Here is a 21,502-nt window from a genome sequence, read left to right as displayed (position 1 = left end):
TGTAATATGGCAGAAGTGTCCTGGAGTCCATTACACAGCAGGGTTGAGTCAGCACCATATTGCTACACCTATCCAAGCCCCATCAGGTCAAGCACTACAAAGATAGAGTAGGGGGTTAAAAATCCTTCTCTCGGCCTGTACCTTGACATGGTTAGAGGGCTTCCAACTAACCCAGGCCCATGTTATTGAACTGGTTGCCTGTCGAGGACAAGTGACAAGAAGAACTAGCCACAGCACCTGATCAAGCATCTCCTGATTATGCCCCTTTCCTCATCCTTGAACTCTTTCTCTCCTCCCAACTAACACAGAGATTTGAAGGAGCAGAAGACTTACAAGGCAAGCATACGTTGTTGCCAAGGGGCCCAACTTCCTGTGTAATGCCCGATTCCTATTATTAATTGAAGCCATTTGGGATCTGCAGTAATGGTGCCATCGACGTGTTCAATAAAAATACTCTGGCTCAATGCATACAACACCAGGAGCGACCCAAAAGTTATTGGTGGCCATTTCCTTGATACGGTTGGGGAAGTGGGGGGCTGTGCCCGCATTGTAGAAGCAGACATGGGGACGGAGAACAGTCGTGTCTGGGACATGCAATGGTACCTACGACAGAATGATGATGCCATTGGGGGCGAGAGAAGCTTCTTATACGGTTGAACCACCAGCAATCAGAGAATCGAAAGCTGGTGGGGGTTTCTGCCTAAAGTATGTTGATTTTTGGCTTGAGCACCCACATAGACTGAAAGATTCAGGTGATTTCGACAGACTTCTTGGACAAGAACCTTAATATGCTGTTCTGCTTAATGGGCTTACCTGCCACACTGTACTGCACTTACCTATAAACGTTCTTCTTCCTTATCCATGTACCTCGCCAATAATGCAATTACAAGCATATTTTGTAGTGTTTCCGAAAACAAGGACAGAATGAAACTATTAATATGTTTTATTTCCCTATGATTTCATATCTAATTGCAAGTGAATTGCATGCTGTTAGGAGCAGACAAGCGTCCAACTTCAATCAATAGACCCCCCCCCCCCCCCCTACATCAGCTGATATCTCAAAGTGCTGTACAGAAATCCAGCCTAAAACCTCAAACAGCAAGCAATGCAGGTGTAGAAGCACGGTGGCCTGGAAAAACTCCCTAGAATCCTAGGAAGAAACCTAGAGAGGAACCAGGCTATGAGGGGTGGCTAGTCCCCCGGGTGGAGAAAGCTGTAACAGAACATGGCCAAGATGTTCAAATGTTCATAAATGACCAGCATGGTCAAATAATAATAACCACAGTAGTTGTCGAGGGTGCAACAAGTCAGCACCTCAGGAGTAAATGACAGTTGGCTTTTCATAGCCAATCATTAAGAGTATCGCTACTGCTCCTGCTGTCTCTAGAGAGTTGAAAACAGAAGGTCTGGGACAGGTAGCACGTCCGGTGAACAGGTCAGGATTCCATAGCCGCAGGCAGAACAGTTGAAACTGGAGTAGCAGCACGGCCAGGTGGACTGGGGACAGCAAGGAGTCATCATGCCAGGTAGTCCTGAGGCATGGTCCTAGGGCTCAGGTCCTCCGAGAGAAAGAAAGAAAAAGAGAGAATTAGAGAGAGCATACTTAAATTCACACAGGACACCGGATAAGACAGGCGAAGTACTCCAGATATAACAGACTGACCCTAGCCCCCGACACATAAACTACTGCAGCATAAATACTGGAGGCTGAGACAGGAGGGGTCAGGAGACACTGTGGCCCCATCCGATCATACCCCAGACATGGCCAAACAGGCAGGATATAACCCCACCCACTTTGCCAAAGCACAGCCCCCACACCACTAGAGGGATATCTTCAACCACCAACTTACCATCCTGAGACAAGGCCGAGTATAGCCCACAAAGATCTCCGCCACGGCACAACCCAAGGGAGGGGAGGCGCCAACCCAGACAGGAAGATCACATCAGTGACTCAACCCACTCAAGTGACGCACCCCTCCTAGGGACGGCATGGAAGAGCACCAGTAAGCCAGTGACTCAGCCCCTGTAATAGGGTTAGAGGCAGAGAATCCCAGTGGAGAGAGGGGAACCGGCCAGGCAGAGACAGCAAGGGCGGTTCGTTGCTCCAGAACCTTTCCGTTCACCTTCACACTCCTGGGCCAGACGATCAGTGTATTCTCTATGGCCTGTAGTGGAAACCAAAAGATCTGGAGCATTAGTTGCAATAATCTTTACGTGTATTCACTATTTTACAATTCTAAAGTTCAGTGGAATCGGAACAATGTCATTGTAAACATAGCAGTCTCTCTCCTATGAGGCCTTTCACCTACCAACACACTAGCAATGCCAATCCCAACGAGCCACAGGTTTTGAATTTTGTCATGAGCTCTGAGTTGAGCGGCCGTGTTGCCCCTGGTGCCCCTTTAATTTATTTATTTTTAGGATGTGTGTATTGCTATGCATTACTGCGCCATTGGAGCTAGAAACATGCTTTTTTCTGCACCTGCGATAACATTTGCAATTATGTGTACACAACCATTAAAATTATATTTTTTAGCGTTGCTGTCCAGCAACTGGTGGTGCTGAAATCTCAGAGGTATCGCTCTTATGTTTATTTGGTGCTGATTTGTGCCACTGTTCATGGTCCTGAATCAATACATGTCTGCTGTTTTAATGGGCACATCTTGGAGTTCATGGGGCTTCTCCCATGGCAGGCCACTAAGCCTAATACAAACTTCTGAGCCCCAAATTCGACAAGGGCTTTGAAAAACATATAGGTAGTCACAAATTATGGTAAAATACCTATATTTTTCCCTTATTTTGGCACTTGTAGGGCTTGTTATGTTCATGATACCTTAATAACAACAACAACAATATTTCCACCTCTATAGGATGAATTGGACACTACAAAGGAGACCTGGAACACCTGATCCACCCGTCAAAGAATGAGAATGTCCCCCCATTTTCGGCCTGATGTCACGTACACAGTTCCAGAGTTGTATGACACACACTGTGTGGTGTCACAAGAGGACATAACCAGCTGTGAGGACCATCGTGTCCACCGTCATGACTGACATAGCTTGTGGTGAGGATGTGTATACCTTGTGCTCCTGCATCATGGCAGAGAACAATCTAGCTGTTCCTGCAGATGCATATGTAACAGTATAACTTTAGACCGTCCCCTCGCCCATACCCGGGGGCGAACCAGGAACCCTCTGCACACATCGACAACAGTCACCCATCGCTCCACAAAAGCCGCGGCCCTTGCAGAGCAAGGGGAACTACTACTTCAAAGTCTCAGAGCAAGTGACGTCACCGATTGAAACGCTATTTAGCGCGCACCGCTAACTAAGCTAGCCGTTTCACATCCGTTACACTCACCCCCCTTTTGACCTTCCTCCTTTTCCGCAGCCACCAGTGATTCGGGTCAACAGCATCAATGTAACAGTATAACTTTAGACCGTCCCCTCGCCCATACCCGGGCGCAAACCAGGGACCCTCTGCACACATCAACAACAGTCACCCCTCGAAGCCTCGTTACCCATCGCTCCACAAAAATATACTAGCTATTTACCAGTCATATTATTTGAGAATCAATGGATGGAATTGTGCCTTTAAGTAACAGTATACTTTTACATTTATTTTCAGACAAAATATAAGCAGTGTTTACTTTTGTTATCAATGATCCTTTTATTTCATGAACATGTAAACACATGAACAAACTTTGGACTCAAACACATGAAGTTTTTACAAAGTAGGCTACTCCTGAGTGGGGCGAGTGCGCACTGAGGAACCGCGGCTGTAAAAAATAAAAAAAAAGTGAAAACCGAACCCATACGCTAATTATTGGTAGTTGTTTGGCAAACATAGATGAGTCTCTTCTTTCAGACGGTCTATAAAATCAAAACATCTGGGCTGTATGCAATTTGAAATTATGATCTGAAATAAGTTTCATTTTTTTTAAAGAAAACTAAAACAGAAGATGCTCCATGTAGACCGAAATAACTCGCTGATCTTCAGCCTTTTCAGTCACAATCGATAAGTCACCCATCAAAGTATTCTCAATTTAATATATTTATTATTATTATTGAAAATAGTTTTGATATTGTTTAGGTGTACTTTTGATGGACAAGCAACTTGTTGGATGAAGGGGCAGGGAGGAAGAAAACATACTCCCAAAAACTGCTTATAACAAATTCTGCCTTAATTTTGCCGGACACCAGGAAAAGTAGCTGCTGTCTTGGGGATCCATAATAAATACAAATTATTGTGTTTTGTGATTTAGAAATTGTAACAATGTCAGTGTGTTTTAAAGAAAAGTCAAGGATGGGGACAATGGCACTGTGTACAACATGTGTGTGTTCTTCAGTAGTCTTGGGGGCTTCTTCCAAAGTTACTCTTAGTTTCAACACAAGGACATGTGCGCCAGTTGAAGAAAGTAAGACAGGGTAAAACATAACATTGTAAATGTAGTGGTTGAATGTGTTGTCAACATAATTGGGTCAGGTAGCCTGGTGGAACAAGACAGATACATTTATACTGCTCCGCTCTAACGCAACTAGCATCCTCCCTGGTAACTTTTGACAATTCATCTACTAATGCTACATGATTGATTTGAGAAAGTTCATTGTGTGTGTGTGAGAAAAGGTCTCACTTACATTTAAATGATGTCCATCACCCACACTTTGGAATCCAGGACCTGGGTGAATTCCTCTGGCATCTCAAGGTATGATGTGTAGGTGTTGGGGGATCTCCAAAACACATCTGCGGGTGTGTGATTGGGGGATCTCCAAAACACATCTGCGGGTGTGTGATTGGGGCTTCTCACAAAGTCACTCTTGGGCTCAACAAAGTAGACGTGAATGGCTGAAGACACAAGTACATCTGCACCTGTATAAGAAAGTAAGACAGAACAGAGAAACAGTAAATTACATTTGCATTTAACGTCCATAGAAGCAATATCAAACAAAACACACGCTAGCTGGTGAGCTACTTAATTATCATTGTTCAACATTGAAATTACCTGTGCAAAATCTGAGAAATTTCTTAGGCAGTTGGTTGAGCAGTTATGGATGTACTTTTTTAAAAAGTCCATGATCGTTTGTTCCCTCTTGAGTAAGGTATCATGTTTAACAGCTGCAGCAACTCTTGAATGTTGGTGTGAGGCTCCCGAGAACCTAGTCAAAATCCCCAAGATGCAGTTTCAACCTTTTCAGTACGCTGTTCCAGGACTCAGCAATGCAGGCAGGATATGATTTCTTTGTGGGTGACTTCAAGTAGCATCTTCTGCCAGTTCATCTCATTGATCAGAATCTTGACATCATGTGCTCCCAGCAACTGACGAGCAATCTTGGATTGACTGTTTGACGATGACCTTTTCCTCACTTGGTATAGACTCCAAAAATGTTGCCAAGAAGTTTTCAGATTTGATCTGTTCTCCAAGACAGTGTTGCAGAAATGGCTTGGCCAACGCTAAAGGGAAGTAGCCTACCATGTTGTATCCAAGGATCATCACTTTTGCAACAGTTTCCCACGAGTCCTTCATGTCATGGGAATTTTCATGGTCCCACTTGTGCACTTCCTCATGAATGTTTCCCAGTATTCACTTAAGGCGTCCCTCAGCACTCCACCATGGGCCTCACCTTTCTCTGTGGTGCCACTGGGTAGAATAATTTCTCTCTCTAAAATGGTGTCTTCTTCAGAAACACCTACATCTTGAATGGCAGCATTCAGGTCTTGGAACACATTTCCTCTACAAATGTTGATTCTGGGTATCCTTTGCGGGGTGGGGGTGGGCCTCGGCGTTGAAAATAACATAGCGTCAATTGGAAGAGCATCATCAAGCAAAGCACTCATCAGTTAGAAAAGCATATCCCACTTGAATTTCTTTGTCCATTGACATTGATACACCCAGTATTTTGTCACTCAAACCTGATATTTCAACCATTGGTTGTGAGGGGGTATCAAGAGCCTCCTGTCTGTTATAGCAGATGCAAATGTTTTTGTTCTTCCTGGCCAGGTGAGTGGAGGGAGTGGTAAGCTTGAAGACCGATGGGATTGTCCTGTGTCAATTTCCTCTGATTCCAGGCTTTCTTTGCGGCGGATGGTAATGTCCCCTGTGCTGATTTCCTACAGCTTTGAGCAAGTAACTATATTTGATGGATGGTTATAGTGGATGGATGAATAAATTAAGATGTAATAGATATATAGCTCAATTAAAGCAAGAATCCATAACTGAAGTAATAAAAAGCTGAGGAATGGGCCTGGAGAAATGTAACCACTCAAATTCATACACAGAGCTATGGATGCAAGGACTGACCATCCCTGATATCAAAATTAAAACAAGCTTATATTTGGGGTTCTGATAGGATGCGACAGTTGAACTAAGCTCATGAGGCATTTATAAGTTATATTCTTGAAGAATCAATATATCTCTCATTAATCTATAAGTCCAAAAATGAATGTCACAAACACAGCGATGTGTGAGACAAACTGTGCCCCAACTATCCCACTGCCCACAAATGGGAGAATGATATACATCTGGCTAGGCAGCAGCACTGAGTTGTTCTGCTATAACCAGGGTTTCCAGAATTCGGTCCTGGGCCCCCCCCTGAGTGCACATTTTGTTTTTTGTCCTAGCACTTCACAGCTGATTCAAATAATCAAAGCATGATGAGTTTAATATCTTCATCAGCTGTGTAGTGCTAGGGCAAAAAACTAAAACGTGCACCCAGGACCGAGTTTGGGAAACCTGCCTTGTACTTGTCCAATTAGCGGAGTCACTGCGCACGCAAAGCGCTGTCCATTCAGCATTACTGAATGTCGGCTGCTGGCTCAACTCCCCATGGCTAGAACTTCTTGTAGCCTACTTCCTAATTCCACCATTGTTTGGTTGAGTTTGCGTTGTTTGTCATGCATGTGTGGTCGGTGTGGTGCATACATTAGATTTATCGAATGTATGCGTCAAACTGTATGTGTAGACGGCTTGACAGAAATGGTAGCAGAAGGTAAATGTTGAACTGTTGTTGCACACATATCCAGATGATGCTGCGCAAATATGCTGTCAGTGTGTTCGAAGCGTCACCTCCTGCTACCATTTCTGTCAAGCCGCATAAATTTGATAAATCCAATTGATGCACCGCATCAAACGCAATGATGTAAGGCAAACGCTGCGTTTCATTGGAATTGAATGTAATTGTGGTGTACCAAAATGCAAAACACTGTCGGTGTGATCGAAGCGTTACTGCCAGCTAGCTACATAAGCAATTATAAATCGTTTACCTGTTCTAATTGATCTCAGACTATGGTTCCATCAGCAGCATAATTTCTGGCAAAGGGGTGCAGACACAAATGAATGGAAAAACACGCATATTCCAAGGATTATTAAAATTGAGTGGATTAAAAACCTGAGTGAATTAATACAAAATATGAGGGAACTGATAAAAAAATATATAAAATATATATAATTGCAATGGATTTTTTTTTAATCAAGGGGAATGGATAAAAAACCAACAACCAAGGAACGGGTTAGTATGGCAGTTTTTTCCTCTCCACAATGACGCCTAAGGGGCTCCATACCAATTAGATCAGCTTTGAAAAATAACTGATGTGATTGGTCAAAAGACCAAATAGCGGAAAAAATATCAAAATTGGGCTGCCTGTCTTAACAGTCACACAGATAAAGTACGGTGAACAACATTTATATGAAGATTCGATTTAGGCCTGAATGTGTGGCCTTCAAAAACAAGGGAAAACTGCTCACACAACGGTATAAGCAATGGTAGTGTAGAATGCGAAATGTAAACACCTGATTTTCCTTGATTGCATACATCAGACATGTCATTATCCAATGGTCAAGTTCTCTCAATTGTGACGTAAGGGACACCAGAAATTAGAATTTCTAAAAATATTCCATGTCAACATGTGCGGTGGAGACCGGGGAAACGTCGGGCAAAGAGGATATCAGGTAGGCTAATTTAATACTTTTGCTTTGTAACTTCAGGTAATGGTTACAATATAAAGTAAACTACAAACATGCTCAACACACATACATGTAGAATACAAATCATCTGAGTTTATCGATATAAAAATTCGTTTCAGTCTCACAACATGTCTTCACCAACTGCAGACGTCTTCCGATGTGGCTTGCAAATGTATCAGCTGTCCCCAGATTCAAAGCGGCTTGGGTCATACACAGAGGACAGAACATATGATAGTTTGGATGGGTAAGAGCCCTTGTTACAGATGATTACTGTAATATCTGATAATACATTTAAATGTCATGTTTTAAAATTAATTGTTCAGACTTACAGGGACCAGATTGGTCATTACAAAAACATGATCAGGAAATATAGGCTGTAATGTTCTTGTTCAGGTGGAACATGTGCATTCACCTCAATTGAGGTTTATTCAATGTCAAAAAACACTAAATGTTTATCAACTTTTGAATGTTGATATCAATGGTTCTGCAGAAGTTCCACAGAGTTGACTGATGTGTTTGAAGAAGAGGACTGTATTCAGGATGAAGGCTGGAGTACCCCTGTTGTAGACCTGAAACAGAAAATTGCAGCTCGGCTAGAAAACTATCTTACCAATGAGAGCCTGTCTGAAGATGCCTTTTTACTGAAACATGTTCAGAGGAACAAGAAGGGCTACGTCAGTGTGAAGTTACTAACTTCATTCAAAAAGGTAGGATTTATAGATTACTTTGTTATTGAAAACTACCCTGTTCACTGCTTTGGCCTGCACTGACATGTCTTTTGATAACAAGTATAACCTTTGAAAATTACTAACCTAAACATTCTGTGTCATAGATCAGGGAGCTCACACGTGACTGGCGAACCACTCTGGCTGCGGCTCGCACCACGCAGCAGCTGGAAGTCAACGAGGAGGGAACCAAGGTGCGACGGAGGGACCCAGTGCCCGACTGGCTACTGTGTGTCCCCACCAGCAAGCTGCTGCTGGCCTGGAACCTCCTGGGAGGAGAGGACAACGATGAGGAGAGTGTAGCCCTGGGGGTGGAGCAGCAGAGCCTGATGGAGACAGCTATGAGACTATTTGGCTGCCACGGCACCATCACGTCCCTCCGCATCCTGCGCCCAGGGAAGGAGATCCCTGCCGAGCTCAAGAGGTATGCAAAGAAACACATGGAGCTGGGGCGTAAGGTGTGTGCCGTGGTGGAGTATGAGTACCTGGAGGGGGCACGGCGGGCCTATGAGGCCCTGCAGGCTGAAGAGCAGCTACAGGGGAACAGGGCTGTACGTGTGGTACTCCTAGGCAGCAGGGGCACCAGGAAGCCAAGGGGCAGCCAGGACCGCACAGAGGAAGAGTCTGAGGACGGCATCGAGAGTGTGTGCTCGAGGAAGCCCAACCGCAAGGGCAGACGCTACCCGGGCTACTCCCTGGAGGACTCTGCCCTCTACAGCTCATCTGAGTCAGACTTCGCCCCCGCCTCGCCCAGGCCCAACCGCAGGGTCACACGACCTCAGGCTCTGTACGGCAGCCCCCTGGCCATCCCCCGGGTGTCCTCCTTCCGCTCAGACCCCTACAAGAACCCAGTTTGTAGCCCTGTGGGGAGCCCCCTCCTGCCCCGTAAGCTGTTCCCCAGTGGCCACACTCCGTCCCCGCTGGCCGCTCCAGAGATCAGCAGCAGCCCTGTATCCAGTGGCAATGGAAGCTTTGGCAGCAGGAGCAAGTGCTCCGGGGACTATTCCCAGGAAAGTTTGGGCTTTGTGGGGAGCCCCTGGGTCCAGCGTCGGAAGACTGCCGCCCAGACATTTTTTCCTGACAAAGGTGGGCCCCTCTCGCCTGGCCTGCCCAAGAGGCCACTGGGCGTGGTGGATGTGCTGCGCCAGCCGCTTGGCCCTGATGGCACTAAAGGCTTCTACAACTGCATTGGCAGGGGGAAGCTGGTAGTGCAGCAATGATAAAGCCTGGCGAAAATTACCTCTGCCCAAAGCAAGGAATGATTTGATCTTAATGTAACCACCATATAGTGTTTACAATTACTTTTGATTGTCTCAATGTTTATCTAAATGAAATGGGGGGGGGGGGGGGGTCACATTGGTCAAACTTATGAAAATGTTATTTTGTATTGATTAATAAAGATTACGATGTACTTTCAACAGTTCTTATGTTATTTCCCTTTATGCCCAGTATGGACTAAAATTATTCCGACTATGCAATGATATCTCAGTACATTACTATTCTGGGGTGAAACATGGTTTCATTCCTGCCTCAACTGCTAAAGACACACGCATATATGGTTATCTGAACTTCCCTAGCATAACTTAATGTATGCGCCTCCACCAGGATAATGTTCTCAATGTGTCAAGTCCCACAGGGGCAATGGCCACTATAGTCTGTGTCAGGCACCATTCCCTGTGCCTGCATGTCTTCTAGTGGGCTATGTTCTACAAAGATAGTATTGTTTTTTTGTTCTCTCACACTGCCAAGTTATTTTTCCAAATAAATGGTGTATGAATAATTTATTCATGTAGCAGACTGCCCTTTTAAAAGCATTCCTCATTGAACAGAAATACCTATTCTCATTTCTTCATTGACTATGACCGTAACATGAACAGAGTGAGCAACACACATTTTACAGTTCAGAGGCAATATGCAACTGTCCCCATGCTAAAGGTACAGTGATCACAAACGGAACAATTTAAGCAGCCCAATCATGCAGTTGTACTGAAAGAAAAAGCAGACAAACTTTTAGACACCTGATTTAAGCCAACACTATATTGCTTCTATAATGATTAAGCAAAACCATACAATATAAAGAGTACAAGGCATGGCTGTGACGTCAAACTACATTTGTAGATTTAATACAAGGTTCAATCAGGAAGGCTGATCTGAATGCTTGTTTAAACAATTCACTTTGTATTCTATGCCCGTAGAATAGAAAAACAGCATAGCATCTTGTTTCATCTCTTCCCATTAGCCAAGTGTGGAATGCCATTCACCGATTTACCTTATAGCCTATAAGCGTGGCACAATAATGCACATTCCTCACGCTTGCCATTTAACCTATGGGCTCACGCTTACCACCTTTCTCTCAACCAATGGGTCTAAATCTTGGGATGTATTTGTCAATTTACCCTTGCTCTCATACTTGCTGTTTTTCAGCAACAGTTTGACAACCATCCACCTTCCTACCACCACCTATAATAACCTTGAAGGCCATCATAGGAACTTTCCTTCCATTATGAAAAAAATAACCACTTTGATTCTGACCCTACTGGAATGTGACATCTATGTAGCAGCTAATGTTGCATAGACTTGCTTCACTGAAGCAAATATTGATGCCAGTAAGAGGCTACTGTATGTCTTATATTCACCATTAAATGTGTCATGTTTACAAGGGAGTAACTACAATCCCTGAAAAAACACAACTGAATTGTCACAAAAAAAAGATTAAAAAGTATACACTACATATACAAAGCATGGGATGGATTGGAACCTAGCCTTGCAGGTGCTGCAGATGTACTTTCTGAACTTTGACCATAGAGGTCCTGTTTACACTATTTCCAAATATTTGATATTACAGTATAAAAATATAGCAGTTCAAACAGTAACAGACGATAACCAGATGTCTATACATTTCACATCTGGTTAAGACATGGAATCAAGGCAGATTAGTTTCTCTCCATTTGGTTACATCAAAGGCTTCATAACGTGTCAAGCAGTTCCCCCACATTCATGTAAGATGTTAAGTTGTAAGTCATCTGCTTAACATACAGAACTACTTGAACATTAAAAAAAAAACGACATGCATGATGTTTTGAAATTACTCATGCCTCTACTTCAAGTACTATCCTCTTCTAGAACCTTTTCACCTCTAACCTATGTAACTCTTCTCAGGGGCCTTTTACTATACCGTTGTTCCAAACACTATCTCATCCAGCTCCTGGTCATCCATGTCATCCTCACTGAGGGAGAAGTCTTTGTGGTTAGAGATGCGGTTGGGACTGCAGTTTGACTCCCCGTCTGTGAGGGACGTATTGGCAGTGGGTTCACCCATCCCCACAACCGGCCCAAGTCTTTCTGCCTCAGCCATATGGGACAGCATACTGTCTAGTAAAGGCCTGCTCTTGCAGATGTTGTCCAGGAGCTGGCAGCGATGTTGCAACTGTCCTATCATAGCATCCTTCTCCTTGACCATGTTCTGAAACCTCTGGATGGTCTCTTCTGACTTGCACAGCTTCTCGTGGAGGTAGTGAATCTCTCTAGAGAAAAGAAATGAGACATGATTGATAACCTTTTACATATTAAATAACAATGGTTGGGGATATTAAACGGGAGCTTTGGTATTGCCCCGAAGAGACAAGACCTCAATCACTTACTTATCCTTGGCCTCGGCGATCTCCTGGGTAGCAGCCCTCAGTTGCTCGTCCTTCCTGATGAGACTCTCTGCTTGCTCCCTCACGGTGTTCTCTGCTGCCTCGAGCCACTGTTCCAGCTCTGCTACCCGCCTGTGCACAGCGACCAGGTGTGCGTTCGCCTCCCGAATTTGGACTGGTGATGGCGAGGACATGTCACATGAGGAATATGGTACGACCTAAAGTCAAGTTACAATAGCACACCGTAGAAGATTGATTAACGATCAAATAAGAGAGCAATGAATGATCACTTGAAATCTCGTGAACAAGCATTTCACCGGAGGGCTGGTGTTTACTCTTCCTGCCATGCCTGCACCCTCTTCAGTGTTTGTTCCTCGTTAAACAACTGAACCAAAAAATATTGTTCCGTGTCCAGAAAAAAAGTATTGATTATGTTATGCTAACCAGCTACCGCTACCGACACGTCATCCTACGAGATTCTAAGCTCCAAAACTCATAAGAAATGCATCAATATATAATTTAATTGATTCATTACGAACAACATGCCTCGAGCTATATACTCGTTCGTTATCTGCACTGTTTTGAAATTTTAAAAAAGCTGGATAACTTGAATGAACTTTGAAACTGATTCTCTTTGTAACCTGTGGATTAAACTCCGCCCCGGAAACAGTAGTGTTGACAGCTTTACATACAATGTAGAAAAATTGTCAGTGTGTTATGTTGTTTTATATGTAGCTAATAACACATTTAAAAAGTAATTGTATTTTAAACTTTTTTTTAAAGTAAACAGAATACTTTTCACAAGTTGTTTGTTTAGCTAATACATGTTTATCAATAAAGTTTTCCGATATTTCAAGTGTCGTCTTCTTTCCCCCCCATCTCGCGATATTTCCTCAGTGTCTGTGTCCTTCATGTGAAATCCAAAATGGGTTATTGGGATCTGCAAGAGGGGAAAGATTGTATCGAGAAAACATGGATCACCACTAAATTGGGCACAGCTCTAGGTATCTAAATCTAACACAAAGAAATACATTGTGGAAATTAGCTAGCTGGAGGTAAAGAACAGTAAAGTAACACTAGACTCCATAACCGGTTAACGTTAGCTAGCTGCCGAGCTAACTTGCCATAGCATAGTTAACTGTCATTCTAACTAACTACTGCTAGCGTACTGTACTAGTAAGCAATGTGTTGTTTTCAACAAATGTAACGTTGTTCGGTTAGCTAGTTGTTTAGCCAGCAGTTGCTGTCAGGCAGTACAGCTAAGGCAGTAAATTAAACTATGGATTTTGAATGATGTTTACCAGTTAGCTAGCAAGCTAATCATAGCTAACATTCTTGTGACTTTGAAAGACAAAATTACTTGTCAAGTAGGTAGCTAGCTAGTTAACCCAATGCACAGTAATCTAACAGCCTATTTTTTTAAATGTTTTTTTTTTACACACAGGGTTGGTGGGTTCAGCCTATCACATTGTGGCATTCCAGCCTGATTCCGCAATCCAAGCTGTTCAGAGAGCCACAAATGGCACAGTAACCATGGGTATGCATGTCTCTAATCTCATACACTGATAATAATCACCTGGCTTGCTGCCATGAAGGTATCCAATCTTACACTTAAATACCTAGCTACACCTAGACCAGTAGCCAACAGTGTTCAGGCTAGAATGTTATCTCAGATCAGTACACTACATTTGTCAAGAAGATTTAGTCCAAGGGCCGTATCCACAAAGCATCTGTTGGACTGCTGATCTAGGGTCTGTCCGTATAATGCAAAACTGATCCTAGATCAGCATTCAGCTTTGTGGATATGGGCCCAGGTCACAATGCTGAAATGTACCTAATAAACACAGTCTCTACAGCTGCCTCGTTTGAGTGATGGTGAAAGTGTCTGTTTGATCTTAGTGTTTCAATGGTGATCAGATTTTTTTGGGGGGGGTGATCAGATGTTTGTCATAAGGAGTTGTAAACAAACACAGTTAAGGTGGGTTTATGCCAGTATGTGTTAATTTAGGGCTCTATTCAATCATATTCACTTCAGCCAACATAGCGGTTGTTTTGGCAGTGTAATTGTGTTAGAGCTGTCAAATCCACAAACGACACCTGTCATTATACCTAAAGCGAACGTTGCTATTAGCTGCATGGAGTTGCATTGCGAGAGATCCCATGCTGCCTTGTTTACACATTAGAACAGTGGAATGTGAGATGTAATTTACACCTCGATTAGGCTGATAGAAATCCTCATTATTTAATGATTTTCAATTTGAGAGTCATTACATTTTATATAGCCTACACTTTCTTGTTCTGAACGGGACAGGTGTGACTTTGTGAAAATGATCAAGTGCAGCTGCTCACCGATTTGACAGCTCCAACGCAGTTACACTGCCAAAACATCAGTTATGCGGGTGTCAACTATCGATGGTTAGGCCTAATGCTTGATCTGATTGAATCCAGGCCTTAAAACCAATTATCTTTCCTTTCATGACAGCTGCCTTGGGGGCGATCTTTGGAATGACCACTTGTCTAGCTGCACAGGCCCGGGATGCTCCTGATGATCCGGTGAACTATTTCCTCGGAGGCTGTGCATCAGGAGTCTTTCTTGGAGCTCGTAGTGAGTAGTCTATATTAAATAGTATGCTGAAGATTTGGGTTACATGCAGTAGGAACAAATGGGAACAAACGTTTTGAAACGGATAAATAAAATGAGCATTCTTATTGGATAAGTTTGGGTGGAACCTCCTCCGTTTCAAAGCATTTTCTTCCAGGGTTTAATTATAAAAAGAGGTATTTTCCCTTCTGCCCTTGTTAACATCCCACATAGTTACCATCATATTGCTGTCATCTATCAAGCGCTATAAGAACTTTGTAGGGCAGTGAACATCTTCTCATTGCCAGATGATGTTTGTTTGAGATACAGAGGGGCATCAGAGATTATCCTCTTTCTTTTCCACTAATAACATGTATTTTTTTCTTTATGATACACAGCTCACAGTGCAATGACAGGCACGACGGCATGTATTGGGCTGGGGACACTGGCCATGTTCACTAAGGTGGGCAAGATGGAGGGCTGGAGATTAGCTGGACCACCCAGGATGTAAACAGCCCAAGGGGGAGACTATATATTGACATGTATATTGTATATTAAATATTCCTTGAATAAACTTGTGTAAAAGAGTGTCTATGACAGTCTGTATCCTGCACCTCCCTGCTTTAGCCACATGGTGGAAACATTGGCTATCTTCCCAGACAATTTGCACCAATCAACAGCAATTGAAGATTGTGTGTGTGTGTGTCAACTTAAACAGTGGTGTAAAGTACTTAAGTAAAAAATACTTTAATGTACTACTTACGTTTTTTAAATATATATCTGTACTTAATAATTTATAGTTTTGACAACATTTACTCCACTACATTCCAAAATAAAATAATGTACTTTTTCCATACATTTTTCCTGATTAAAGTACTCGTTACATTTTGGGAGATTAATGGTCCAATTCACACACTTATCAAGAGAAATTCAAGGGACAATTAGGAGGCCTGCGTCTTGTGACCATAGCGTACGTGTAGGTATGTACGGCAGGACCAAATCGGAAAGATAGGTAGGAGCAAGCCCATGTAATGCTTTTGTAGGTTAGCAGTAAAACCTTGAAATCAGCCCCTGCCTTGACAGGTCGCCAGTGTAGGGAGGCTAGCACTGGAGTAATATGATTTGTTTTGTTCTAGTCAGGATTCTAGCAGCTGTATTTAGCACTAAGTTTATTTAGTGCTTTATCCGGGTAGCCGGAAAGTAGAGCATTGCAGTAGTCTAACCTAGAAGTAACAAAAGCATGGATTAATTTTTCTGCATCATTTTTGGACAGAAAATGGCTGATTTTTTGCAATGTTACGTAAATGGAAAAAAGCTGTCCTTGAAACAGTCTTGATATGTTTGTCAAAAGAGAGATCAGGGTCCAGAGTAACACCGAGGTCCTTTTTTAGAAGAATGTACAACCATCAAGATTAATTGTCAGATTCAACAGAAGATATCTTTTGTTTCTTGGGACCTAGAACAAGCATCTCTGTTTTGTCCGAGTTTAAAAGTAGAAAGTTTGCAACCATCCACTTCCTTATGTCTGAAACACAGGTTTCCTGCGAGGGCAATTTTGGGGCTTCACCATGTTTCATTGAAATGTACAGCTGTGTGTCATCCGCATAGCAGTGAAAGTTAACATTATGTTTTCGAATGACATCCCCAAGAGGTAAAATATATAGTGAAAACAACAGTGGTCCTAAAACGGAACCTTGAGGAACACCGAAATTTACAGTTTGTCAGAGGACAAACCATTCACAGAGACAAACTGATATCTTTCCGACAGATAAGATCTAAACCAAGCCAGAACTTGTCCGTGTAGACCAATTTGGGTTTCAAATCTCTCCAAAAGAATGGAGAGATTGTATCAAATGGTATCAAAAGCAGCACTAAGGTCTAGGAGCACGAGAACAGATGCAGAGCCTCGGTCTGACGCCATTAAAAGGTAATTTACCACCTTCACAAGTGCAGTCTCAGTGCTATGATGCTGCGCAACAGCTTTTTCAAAAAAAATTGAGAGGAATGGGAGATTCGATATTGGCCGATAGTTTTTTTACATTTTCTGGGTCAAGGTTTGGCTTTTTCAAGACAGGCTTTATTACTGCCACTTTTAGTGAGTTTGGTACACATCCGGTGGATAGAGAGTCATTTACTATGTTCAACATAGGAGGGCCAAGCACAGGAAGCAGCTCTTTCAGTAGTTTAGTTGGAATAGGGTCCAGAATGCAGCGTGAAGGTTTAGAGTCGATGATTATTTTCATCATTGTGTCAAGAGATACAGTGGGGCAAAAAAGTATTTAGTCAGCCACCAATTGTTCTCCCACTTAAAAATATGAGAGAGGCCTGTAATGTTCATCATAGGTACACTTCAACTATGACAGACAAAATTAGAGAAAAAAATCCAGAAAATCACATTATAGGATTTTTTATGAATTTATTTGCAAATTATGGTGGAAAATAAGTATTTGGTCACCTACAAACAATTTTATTATTTTTTTATTATTTTTTTTATTTCACCTTTATTTAACCAGGTAGGCTAGTTGAGAACAAGTTCTCATTTGCAACTGCGACCTGGCCAAGATAAGGCATAGCAGTGTGAACAGACAACACAGAGTTACACATGGAGTAAACAATTAACAAGTCAATAACACAGTAGAAAAAAGGGGAGTCTATATATACATTGTGTGCAAAAGGCATGAGAAGGTAGGCAAATAATTACAATTATGCAGATTAACACTGGAGTGATAAATGATCAGATGGTTATGTACAGGTAGAGATATTGGTGTGCAAAAGAGCAGAAAAATAAATAAATAAAAACAGTATGGGGATGAGGTAGGTGAAAATGGGTGGGCTATTTACCAATAGACCATGTACAGCTGCAGCGATCGGTTAGCTGCTCAGATAGCAGATGTTTGAAGTTGGTGAGGGAGATAAAAGTCTCCAACTTCAGCGATTTTTGCAATTCGTTCCAGTCACAGGCAGCAGAGAACTGGAACGAAAGGCGGCCAAATGAGGTGTTGGCTTTAGGGATGATCAGTGAGATACACCTGCTGGAGCGCGTGCTACGGATGGGTGTTGCCATCGTAACCAGTGAACTGAGATAAGGCGGAGCTTTACCTAGCATGGACTTGTAGATGACCTGGAGCCAGTGGGTCTGGCGACGAATATGTAGCGAGGGCCAGCCGACTAGAGCATACAAGTCGCAGTGGTGGGTGGTATAAGGTGCTTTAGTGGCAAAACGGATGGCACTGTGATAAACTGCATCCAGTTTGCTGAGTAGAGTGTTGGAAGCAATTTTGTAGATGACATCGCCGAAGTCGAGGATCGGTAGGATAGTCAGTTTTACTAGGGTAAGTTTGGCGGCGTGAGTGAAGGAGGCTTTGTTGCGGAATAGAAAGCCGACTCTTGATTTGATTTTCGATTGGAGATGTTTGATATGGGTCTGGAAGGAGAGTTTAGAGTCTAGCCAGACACCTAGGTACTTATAGATGTCCACATATTCAAGGTCGGAACCATCCAGGGTGGTGATGCTGGTCAGGCGTGCGGGTGCAGGCAGCGAACGGTTGAAAAGCATGCATTTGGTTTTACTAGCGTTTAAGAGCAGTTGGAGGCCACGGAAGGAGTGCTGTATGGCATTGAAGCTCGTTTGGAGGTTAGATAGCACAGTGTCCAAGGACGGGCCGGAAGTATATAGAATGGTGTCGTCTGCGTAGAGGTGGATCAGGGAATCGCCCGCAGCATGAGAAACATCATTGATATATACAGAGAAAAGAGTCGGCCCGAGAATTGAACCCTGTGGCACCCCCATAGAGACTGCCAGAGGACCGGACAGCATGCCCTCCGATTTGACACACTGAACTCTGTCTGCAAAGTAATTGGTGAACCAGGCAAGGCAGTCATCCGAAAAACCGAGGCTACTGAGTCTGCCGATAAGAATACGGTGATTGACAGAGTCGAAAGCCTTGGCAAGGTCTATGAAGACGGCTGCACAGTACTGTCTTTTATCGATGGCGGTTATGATATCGTTTAGTACCTTGAGCGTGGCTGAGGTACACCCGTGACCGGCTCGGAAACCAGATTGCACAGCGGAGAAGGTACGGTGGGATTCAAGATGGTCTGTGACCTGTTTGTTGACTTGGCTTTCAAAGACCTTAGATAGGCAGGGCAGGATGGATATAGGTCTGTAACAGTTTGGGTCCAGGGTGTCGCCCCCTTTGAAGAGGGGGATGACTGCGGCAGCTTTCCAATCCTTGGGGATCTCAGACGATATGAAAGAGAGGTTGAACAGGCTGGTAATAGGGGTTGCGACAATGGCGGCGGATAGTTTCAGGAATAGAGGGTCCAGATTGTCAAGCCCAGCTGATTTGTACGGGTCCAGGTTTTGCAGCTCTTTCAGAACATCTGCTATCTGGATTTGGGTAAAGGAGAACCTGGAGAGGCTTGGGCGAGTAGCTGCGGGGGGGGGGGGGGGAGCTGTTGGCCGAGGTTGGAGTAGCCAGGCGGAAGGCATGGCCAGCCGTTGAGAAATGCTTGTTGAAGTTTTCGATAATCATGGATTTATCGGTGGTGACCGTGTTACCTAGCCTCAGTGCAGTGGGCAGCTGGGAGGAGGTGCTCTTGTTCTCCATGGACTTCACAGTGTCCCAGAACTTTTTGGAGTTGGAGCTACAGGATGCAAACTTCTGCCTGAAGAAGTTGGCTTTAGCTTTCCTGACTGACTGTGTGTATTGGTTCCTGACTTCCCTGAACAGTTGCATATCGCGGGGACTATTCGATGTTAGTGCAGTCCGCCACAGGATGTTTTTGTGCTGGTCGAGGGCAGTCAGGTCTGGAGTGAACCAGGGGCTATATCTGTTCTTAGTTCTGCATTTTTTGAACGGAGCATGCTTATCTAAAATGGTGAGGAAGTTACTTTTAAAGAAAGACCAGGCATCCTCAACTGACGGGATGAGGTCAATGTCCTTCCAGGATACCCGGGCCAGGTCGATTAGAAAGGCCTGCTCACAGAAGTGTTTTAGGGAGCGTTTGACAGTGATGAGGGGTGGTCGTTTGACTGCGGCTCCGTAGCGGATACAGGCAATGAGGCAGTGATCGCTGAGATCCTGGTTGAAGACAGCGTAGGTGTATTTGGAGGGCCAGTTGGTCAGGATGATGTCAATGAGGGTGCCCTTGTTTACAGAGTTAGGGTTGTACCTGGTGGGTTCCTTGATGATTTGAGTGAGATTGAGGGCATCTAGCTTAGATTGTAGGACTGCCGGGGTGTTAAGCATATCCCAGTTTAGGTCACCTAACAGAACAAACTCTGAAGCTAGATGGGGGGCGATCAATTCACAAATGGTGTCCAGGGCACAGCTGGGAGCTGAGGGGGGTCGGTAGCAGGTGGCAACAGTGAGAGACTTATTTCTGGAGAGAGTAATTTTCAAAATTAGTAGTTCGAACTGTTTGGGTATGGACCTGGAAAGTATGACATTACTTTGCAGGCTATCTCTGCAGTAGACTGCAACTCCTCCCCCTTTGGCAGTTCTATCTTGACGGAAGATGTTATAGTTGGGTATGGAAATCTCAGAATTTTTGGTGGCCTTCCTGAGCCAGGATTCAGACACGGCAAGGACATCAGGGTTAGCAGAGTGTGCTAGAGCAGTGAGTAAGACAAACTTAGGGAGGAGGCTTCTGATGTTGACATGCATGAAACCAAGGCTTTTTCGATCACAGAAGTCAACAAATGAGGGTTCCTTGGGGACATGCAGGGCCTGGGTTTACCTCCACATCACCCGCGGAACAGAGAAGGAGTAGTATGAGGGTGCGGCTGAAGGCTATCAAAACTGGTCGCCTAGGGCGTTGGGGACAGAGAATAAGAGGAGCAGGTTTCTCGGCATGGTAGAATATATTCAGGGCATAATGCGCAAACAGGGGTATGGTGGGGTGCGGGTACAGCGGAGGTAAGCCCAGACACTGGGTGATGATGAGAGAGGTTGTATCTCTGGACATGCTGGTTGTAATGGGTGAGGTCACCGCATGTGTGGGGGGTGGGACAAAGGAGGTATCAGGGGTATAAAGAGTGGAACTAGGGGCTCCATTGTAAACTAAAACAATGATAACTAACCTGCACAACAGTATACAAGGCATATTGACATTTGAGAGAGACATACAGCGAGGCATACAGTAATCACAGGTGTTGAATTGGGAGAGCTAGCTAAAACAGTAGGTGAGACAACAACAGCTAATCAGCTAGCACAACAACAGCAGGTAGAATGGCGATTGATTAGGCAGAGAGGGTCGGATTAACTACACACAGAGCCTAAGTGCGGCTGGGGCCGACAGATAAAACATAAACAAGCAGAATGGATTACCGTGATTTCTGACTCTCACAGACCTGTAACTTCTTCTTTAAGAGGCTCCTCTGTCCTCCACTCGTTACCTGTATTAATGGCACCTGTTTGAACTTGTTATCAGTATAAAAGACACCTGTCCACAACCTCAAACAGTCACACTCCAAACTCCACTATGGCATTGACCAAAGAGCTTGCTTAAGAGCTCCGGTATTTTTTGTATACCAGGGTGCTAGTTTCTTATGACAATTGTTTTTAGTTTTTAGAGGTGCAACTGCATCTAGGGT

At 43.8% G+C, this 21,502-nt stretch overlaps 3 protein-coding genes across 3 annotated transcripts; 2 read left to right on the top strand and 1 right to left on the bottom strand.

The window, feature by feature from the left end:
- Positions 1–7,900: 7,900 nt before the first annotated feature.
- LOC139415534 (La ribonucleoprotein 6, translational regulator b) lies at positions 7,901–9,905 on the top strand. Its single transcript, XM_071163644.1, has 4 exons — positions 7,901–7,945; positions 8,080–8,204; positions 8,451–8,667; positions 8,793–9,905. The coding sequence occupies exons 1-4, from the start codon at positions 7,901–7,903 to the stop codon at positions 9,903–9,905; spliced, it is 1,500 nt and encodes a 499-aa protein (XP_071019745.1).
- Positions 9,906–10,451: 546 nt separating this feature from the next.
- On the bottom strand, positions 10,452–12,991 carry LOC139415523 (vimentin-type intermediate filament-associated coiled-coil protein-like). The gene is made up of 3 exons (XM_071163633.1): positions 12,641–12,991; positions 12,327–12,541; positions 10,452–12,209 (listed from the first exon to the last, which is right to left on the bottom strand). The coding sequence occupies exons 1-3, from the start codon at positions 12,668–12,670 to the stop codon at positions 11,855–11,857; spliced, it is 600 nt and encodes a 199-aa protein (XP_071019734.1). The 5' UTR covers positions 12,671–12,991; the 3' UTR covers positions 10,452–11,854.
- Positions 12,992–13,203: 212 nt separating this feature from the next.
- LOC139415513 (NADH dehydrogenase [ubiquinone] 1 alpha subcomplex subunit 11-like) lies at positions 13,204–15,492 on the top strand. Its single transcript, XM_071163622.1, has 4 exons — positions 13,204–13,327; positions 13,768–13,860; positions 14,806–14,928; positions 15,303–15,492. The coding sequence occupies exons 1-4, from the start codon at positions 13,249–13,251 to the stop codon at positions 15,413–15,415; spliced, it is 408 nt and encodes a 135-aa protein (XP_071019723.1). The 5' UTR covers positions 13,204–13,248; the 3' UTR covers positions 15,416–15,492.
- Positions 15,493–21,502: the final 6,010 nt, after the last annotated feature.

The sequence above is a fragment of the Oncorhynchus clarkii genome, chromosome 1, assembly GCF_045791955.1.
Source record: "Oncorhynchus clarkii lewisi isolate Uvic-CL-2024 chromosome 1, UVic_Ocla_1.0, whole genome shotgun sequence".
NCBI lineage: Eukaryota > Metazoa > Chordata > Actinopteri > Salmoniformes > Salmonidae > Oncorhynchus > Oncorhynchus clarkii.
Note: the sequence above shows the minus strand (reverse complement) of the source record. Positions and strands in the feature narration are given on the sequence as shown.

Bases quoted from the DNA above. Each gene is read 5' to 3' on its own strand.
- LOC139415513 (XM_071163622.1), top strand. From the start codon at position 13,249: ATGGGTTATTGGGATCTGCAAGAGGGGAAAGATTGTATCGAGAAAACA. The intron at 13,328-13,767 runs GTATCTAAATCT...TTTTACACACAG, and splicing joins TAAATTGGGCACAGCTCTAG to GGTTGGTGGGTTCAGCCTAT. The intron at 14,929-15,302 runs GTGAGTAGTCTA...TATGATACACAG, and splicing joins AGTCTTTCTTGGAGCTCGTA to CTCACAGTGCAATGACAGGC.
- LOC139415534 (XM_071163644.1), top strand. From the start codon at position 7,901: ATGTGCGGTGGAGACCGGGGAAACGTCGGGCAAAGAGGATATCAG. The intron at 7,946-8,079 runs GTAGGCTAATTT...AATTCGTTTCAG, and splicing joins TCGGGCAAAGAGGATATCAG to TCTCACAACATGTCTTCACC. The intron at 8,205-8,450 runs GTAAGAGCCCTT...ATGGTTCTGCAG, and splicing joins ACATATGATAGTTTGGATGG to AAGTTCCACAGAGTTGACTG.
- LOC139415523 (XM_071163633.1), bottom strand. From the start codon at position 12,670: ATGGCAGGAAGAGTAAACACCAGCCCTCCG. The intron at 12,542-12,640 runs GTGAAATGCTTG...ACTTGACTTTAG, and splicing joins GAGTAAACACCAGCCCTCCG to GTCGTACCATATTCCTCATG. The intron at 12,210-12,326 runs GTAAGTGATTGA...TCTTTTCTCTAG, and splicing joins ATCGCCGAGGCCAAGGATAA to AGAGATTCACTACCTCCACG.